Source organism: Lagopus leucura, unplaced genomic scaffold (assembly GCF_019238085.1).
Source record: "Lagopus leucura isolate 7727_CA_CO unplaced genomic scaffold, USGS_WTPT01 Super-Scaffold_100021, whole genome shotgun sequence".
In the NCBI taxonomy this organism is placed as follows: Eukaryota; Metazoa; Chordata; class Aves; order Galliformes; family Phasianidae; genus Lagopus; species Lagopus leucura.
The window spans coordinates 949,321-956,086 of NW_024962274.1; the positions used below are offsets into that span (position 1 = coordinate 949,321).

Genomic DNA, 6,766 nt, shown 5'->3' on the forward strand with positions numbered 1-6,766 from the left:
TCCCCAAAATGAGCGTCCCCCCCAGCCGGGGACACGTTCCTTCTCCCTAAAACTCCTGCCTCAGGTGCTGTGGGTTGGCTCCGGCAGCATCCCTCGCTGCGATGATCCATTTGAACCCCCCCATTCTTGGCACGCACCCTCAGCACCGCTACCCTCCGCCCTGCGGGCTCCGGGCCCCTCGGTGCCCCTCTCCTCTCAGCCCGCGTGGGTTGGAGCTCTGCGCTTTGCCGCGGGGCCACGCGCAGCGCATGCAAATCTCCCGCGCGGGCCCATCCTAATTTCCGAGAAGTATCTGCGAGGCAGCGAACGCCCGCTCTGTTTATTTGCAAACAAAGTTAACCATTTCCTGCCCCTGCCCGGCTGCTGCTGCCTGCTTCAGACCCACATTAAAAAAGCGTGTGGGGGCATCGCGGCAAGCCTGCAGATTTCTCTGCGTGTATCTATTCATGGTTGTTTGCGTTACCCATTCATTTGGGAAGTTTTGTTTTTCCCCTCACTTTGTGGTGTTCAGGTCAGGACTGCATCCCAGCTGGCTGCTCGTTGCTTTCATCTTCCCCTTGCACAATTTCAGTGCTCCTGAATCCTCTCCAGGTGGTCCCAAGCTGTGTTGGGAGCAACCCAAGGCCTGGGCTGCTTGGGGTGCTGTTTGTATTGGCACAGGGAAGGATGTAAGAGAAGGGGGACTTCCCCATCCTCCATCCTGGTTTAGAGATGGACAATTTACTTTTTAAAGGATCAAAGGATCTTTTTTTGGCCAGGATGCTGCTTTTCATTCTCTGGCATCTGGCTGCCCATATCTGTCTGCCCTGCCTTTGTCCCATCCTTGCTTCACCCTACAGTTTCCCACCAGGTGATACCAAATGTTACAGCATTGCTCTGGGGCACAGTTCTCACTGCCCATTCCTTTCAATGATCCTCTCTGCCTTGTTCCAGGTGGCTTTACTCCCCACATTTATCCCTCTTTGTTTCACTCAGCAGTAACCCCTTAACACTTCACTTTGAGCGTGTGTTGGAAAGTGTGAGCAACCACACGATGATTTTGATAAGAGCACAGGGGCATGAGGCAGTTTTTCCTGCTAATCCTTCCCTCAGCAAGCTGCAGCCTCAACTGTCACATCTTCCACCACCTGCACCTGGACTGCAAAGACTTCAAGAAGCTTTTGGGGTCTCCGAAGGGTCCAGTGATGTGGCTGACTGGAGCTACCAGCCAGAGGATCAGCCCTGTACCCCCTCCCTGGCCACCCCCCACCCACTGCCAGGGCTGAAAGTGAGGTGTGGGTGAGCCCCGACTTCACTACTCACTCCTGAAAGCCTGGAAAATGATTAAAGCATTGTAAGAATGGCATCATTTGCCCCAGTTATTAATTTTCCCCTGACACTTTCCAAAATTGCAACGGTGGTGTGCAGGAGATGCAGGAAGAGCAAACAAATGGTGCGGTTTCATCACCAGTTATTTGCTACATGAATATTAGTCACAGGCGAGCGGGAAGCATTGCTGACAGAGAAATTAAAGAAATCTGCAGCAAATGTCACCCCTATAGCAGTACCCCAACCCTAGGCACCTTCCCCTTCTCTCTGCTGTTAGTTACTTCATTAGATACAGGCCTGGGGGGAAAGCCTCTTCCTTTTCTTTCTCCTTCTTTCCCCACCTCTTTTTTCTTTTCTCATCTTTTTCTCCATCTCTTCTCCTTTTCTCCTCATTGTCTTTTTCCATATCTCCTTTTCTTCTCTTCCTTGTATTTCTTTTGTTTTCCTTTTTCTCTTTTCTCTTTGTCCTCCTCATCCTCACCATTCTTTTCTCCATCTCCTTAACTTCTTTTCTCCTCCTTCTCTCCTCCCCATCTTTTTTTCATCTCTTCTTGCTCTTTTCTCCTCTTCCCATCCCTTCCCACTGGGAGCAGCCAGCCGATGGCAACTCCTGGCTTCTCAGTGCCACGTGCTACCCTACACCCCATCAGCACCCAATAGGAGCCTTAGACACCTCTTCCACTTATGGACCAACCTTGGGGCCAAGGACGTGTGCCATCTCTCCTTGAAGAAGCAGACAGGGAGGGGCAGGGCCAGGCCATGGCTCAGCTGTTCCCTACCCGTGGGGAGGAAGCTGGGGGCGGGAGGCAGCCCGGGTTTCCCTGTGATGCTGAGACAGTCACATTTCATTTTCACCCAACCACCACTATGGGGAAGGCAGCACCGAGCGGCACAGGGCACAGGCGCACAGCAGGGCAGGGAACTCGCTGCCCCGCCATGGCTCGGGGCACCTCGGGGATGATGTGGGACAGCATGGAGGGAGCCCTGGTTGTCCTCTGTGTCCTGCTGCTGTGCTGCAGCCCTCCGCTGGCTGGCTGCCACCAGGGTAGGTGGAAAACTCAACGGTCTGGGGTGCGCTTGGGGAATGGGGTTAAAGGATGGAGAAAAGGGCTGGATCCCGAGGTCGCAGTGCTTGAGCTGTGCTGTGAGTTGGGCTTGGTGCTGAGCTTCTGGGTTTGTTGAGTGCTGGCATTTTCTACTCTGGTTTTCACCCCTTGGGCTTCTCCTCCGGAGTGGGCTCAACCCTCTCCAAGCCTGTGGCTTTGCTCAGGGTGACATTTTGGGAGAGAAGGGGAATGGAGGGCGACTGGGTGACTCTGGACAGGGTGAGGAGGACCTCATTTTGGTGGTGTTGGCTGTGTTCTGTACCGATGGAAGCCCGTCGCTGTCCCTCCGCAGGCATTGTGCTGGGGTCGTATATGTAAGGCCAGTTTCTGCTTAGGCTGTCCTCTGAGCAGTTCATTCATTGCCAACAGCAGCACTCAGTAGGAAGCAGAGCCCTGAGCCTGCTGAATGTTTCCTGTTAAATGCGAGAAACTCAGAACGCTGCAAACATTAAAACTCAGTGGCACCATCACAGCAAAGGGGAGCCAGGAAAGTTCCCTCCCTGTGTCCTTCTGTTTGGATCCACCTAATTGAGGAACGTTTCTGATTTGGAGGGACTGCTTCTATGGCATTTGGCTAATGCCGAAGGGACCTTGAGGTCTTTCTGATCTGTGCCCAGCAGCTAGCAGTACTGGTGGTTTCTTCTGAAAAGGAGGATGAATTTCTTCTCAGCTGGGATTTTTCCAGGCGCTGGTGGTTTGGGCCATCTGCTTGGTCAGACAACCTACATGACAAATGCTTCTTCCTTCTTTTTATTGCTCTCATCCAAAAATAATGCAGCAACTGCTTCTTCCTGCTGAGTTGGTTTCTCTGTACTGGGATGTTGCCTGCTCTAATGGCTCCAGCAGCCAAAGCAAGGCCCCCAAAGGCTCTTTTCCATAGTGCAGGTGCTCCTGTGGGTTAACTGTAGGTAGCTGAGAACAGTTTCCTCCACTGAGAGTGATGCAGGATCAGAGCTGGGCTTGTGAGCAGATTTTTGTAAAGCCCCTCCTGGGCCTTCAGGAGCTAACAGTAAAGCAGCTGAGAAGCATGTGGAGCTGCTGGCAGAGCAGGCAGAAACACAACAGGCACAGAGGCACAGCTGTTCTTAAAGCCTGTCGCTGCCCAGGTGCTTGCTGTAACTGTGCATCTCCTTCTGCCTTCTCTCCCCAACAGTGACCCTCTTCCCAGCCATGTTAACTCGTCCTGTGGGCAGCTCGGCCACTTTCATCTGCAACATCTCCATGGAGAACTCCAGCTTGGAGTTCAACCTCAACTGGTACCAGAAGACCAACAACAGCAGTCCCCAAAAAATTGCTGGGATCATCCGAAACATCCCTCAGAAAAAGATGGAGAAGTATCAGCTCTTCAATGACACTCCTGTATTCAAGATGGAGATCCTGAATCTCCATCAGAATGACTCAGGCTTCTACTACTGTGGACTGATCACCTTCTCCCGCTCTGACAAAGTGGTGGAGAGCAACCATTCCCAGCTGGTAGTGACAGGTCAGCCTGGGCTGTTGGTGTCTCCCTGTGGCACTGCCCCAAAGGGGGACATTGGGTTGTCTGGGGAAGGGATGAGGAGTGCCTGACTTTTCTTTGGGCAAACCCATGCAAGGGACAGGATGAGCAGGGGGCTTTGCATGTGTTGGTTTTGGAGGAATGCCCTCCCTCTGCCCTACTCCCTGACCCACGGGTGTGCTAATGGCCTTCCCTTTAAATAAAAAAAAAGTCTTCTTTCACAACTATTAGAATCATAAAGGTTGGAAAAGACCACTAAGATCATCCGGTCCAACTGCCAAACCCTCCCCAACATGCCTACTAAACCATGTCCCTCAGTGCCACATCTCTGTGGTTCTTTAACACCTCCAGGGATGGTGACTCCATCACCTCCTTGGGCAGCATGTGCCAGTGCCTCACCACACTTTAGGAGAAGAAATTTTTCGTAATACCCAACCTGAATATTACATCTTTTTCCTAATATCCAATCAGCCCAATTGAGGACCCCTGAGGAGATGGCAGGGCTGTGGCAGCTAGCCTGGGATGGAGCCTTTTCTGAGGATGTCCTTCACTCTCCCATTGCCACTCAGAGGCCCAGTGCTCCTGACCTGCTGACTTTTTGCACGCTTCTTGCAGAAGCCTCTGAGAAGCCAAACACAACTGAGAAACCCAGTGAGGAGGAAAGCAGCCTCCCTGACCACATCAAGGCCGTGCTGCTGGGCACCTTGCTGCTGGCTGGTGTGATTGTGCTGCTGCTCTTTGGCTACATCATCATCAACAACCGGAGAGCAGGTGGGTTGTGCTAAGGGGACTAGGGGTGCACCAGGGGATGATGTTTCTTCTGCAAACATGGCTGGGACCCAGGGACAGCTGGATGGCTGGGGTGCATGGGATGGTTTGCTGTACCCAAGCTCAAGTGGTTTGTCCCTGGGGATGATGACGGATAAGGGTGCTTGGGCCCTCTTGGTAGTGGTTTCTAAGGATATAAGGGTAGTGTCGAGCCCTCAGGGTCAGCACCAGGTACTCACACTGCCTTGGTGCACAAGCATCTTCTAACCAACTATGTTACGTTGCAGATGTGCGGAAATCATCGAGTGGAAACACTCTGGCGGTGAGTTCTCCACCTCCAGCTCCCTGCCTTGCTGCCTCCCTGCCTTTATCAGGGCTTTGTGGGACTCTCGCTTCCCCTATCTCCCCTGATGCTGCTCAATCTCTCCTGCACTTCAATCACCACTGCTCTGCACCTGCAGCACAGCCCCATCACAAAATCAAAGAACTGCCTGTGACAGGACAGGACCTCTCTAGTCCAACCCTTGCTCCAAGCGGGGTTCTATTTGTTGGTGGATTCTGTTGTTGTAGAAAATAGGAGAAGATTCCCTCTGTGCTCCCGTATATTCAGCTAGAATTTCTCTTGCTGCCTTATTCCCTTTCTTCCTTTTGCTGGACGCTGCGTAGAGGAGTGCTTTCTCTCCAGCCCTTTTAGGTAGCTGACGACAGCAAGCTGGTCCCCTTGGCTCTCCTCTCTCTGGAATGAGCAGTCCCAAGCTCATCCTGAGCCACTGGTATACAATGGAGAGGTGGGAAATGGGTCCTTGAAATGCCTGTGGGCAACTCTATGGCTCACAGTCTGATTTTCCCACGCAAATGCTGTCCTTTGCATTGCTCTCACTCTCCTGAAACACTGGTTTTGGCCATCGCTGTACATGGGGTCTCATGCTGAGGATGAATGGTGCTGCTGGATGGCGGGTGAATTGCCTTGATGGGGTGTCCTTAATCTGCAGGAGGAGGTGAAGCCACCTGTGGTGTCTGTGTCCACTGTGGACTATGGGGTGCTGGAGTTCCAGAAGGACCCACGCAGCCAGGTGCCCCCCGAGACCTGCCCAGCAGAGCAGACTGAGTATGCCACTATTGTCTTCCCTGAGGAGAAACCCGTCACACCAGAGCGAGGAAAGAGGCACAAGGATGAGAGGACATGGCAGCTGCCTTCACAGCCCTGCTGAGGGCCATCTATGTGCAAGGACTGGAGTGATGGAGCGAATATGAGCTTCAGTGCTGGAACTTGTGTTGGACACTGCTGGCTGTGCTGGTGACATGGAATGAGCACCAAGGAACTTGTCCCTGCTGGATCCTGGTGCTGTGCTTTGGGCATCTGCTCAGTTTTTACCTTCACTTGGGGTTTCTGCATTGGCCATGCCACATCTAATGCTGCTGGCAAAGCATGGCTTTGGGAGAGAGCCCCAGGGTGAGGATAGAGGTGGTGCTGGAGAATGTCCACACACTGAGGTCTTGTCCCAGCACAGGGCCTCCTGCATGCACTGCTATTTAATGGACTGCTGGGAAGCAGAAAGTTTCTTTCCTTTCTTCATCAGGCACTTTTCTCCTCCTCTGTGGGGATGAAGGACACTGCCAGGCATCCTGGGAAACCCTGGGATGGGGATGCTGTGCCTGGGAGGAGCCAGATCCGGCCATGGGGATGAATAAAGGGTTTGACACCAAGGCTGTTTGTTGACTGCTGATGGCACGTGCGTGGGCAGGCAAATAACGGCTCCTGGCAGCTGGTAGTGTGGGTGTCTGTTGTGGTTCCAGGGCTTTGCTGCTTGATAAGCGAGCTGCTTTTCCACAGAGCTGCTCTTAATAACTCAGAAATCATAATGCTCCGCAGACCCAGCTACAGAGCAGCCCCCCTTTGCTGGTCTCATCAGGGCATGCTGTCTGCTCAGCTGGGGACAAGTGGCTCCGAGGTGCTGGCTGCAGCCATGCAGCAGTGCTTGTGCCCCAGCTGTGAAGCTGCCTGGCTCTGAACTTACTTTTCTCCTCTTGAAAGCAAATGCCAGGGATGTGCAGCCCAATATACAGCATACGGAAACTGAAAGAG

General features: G+C 53.0%; 1 protein-coding gene across 1 annotated transcript; it reads left to right on the plus strand.

Annotated features, from left to right (window-relative positions):
• Positions 1–2,175: 2,175 nt before the first annotated feature.
• Positions 2,176–6,387, plus strand: PDCD1 (programmed cell death 1). Its single transcript, XM_042878147.1, has 5 exons — positions 2,176–2,353; positions 3,568–3,897; positions 4,528–4,683; positions 4,968–5,002; positions 5,676–6,387. Exons 1-5 carry the CDS (start codon positions 2,176–2,178, stop codon positions 5,889–5,891), a joined length of 915 nt encoding a protein of 304 aa, XP_042734081.1. The 3' UTR covers positions 5,892–6,387.
• The last annotated feature ends 379 nt before the right edge of the window (positions 6,388–6,766 follow it).

Excerpts from the sequence above, each read along its gene's own strand:
- PDCD1 (XM_042878147.1), top strand. The coding sequence starts at position 2,176 with ATGGGGAAGGCAGCACCGAGCGGCACAGGGCACAGGCGCACAGCAGGG. Across the intron at positions 3,898-4,527 it reads TTCCCAGCTGGTAGTGACAG|AAGCCTCTGAGAAGCCAAAC; the intron begins GTCAGCCTGGGC and ends CGCTTCTTGCAG. Across the intron at positions 5,003-5,675 it reads CGAGTGGAAACACTCTGGCG|GAGGTGAAGCCACCTGTGGT; the intron begins GTGAGTTCTCCA and ends AATCTGCAGGAG.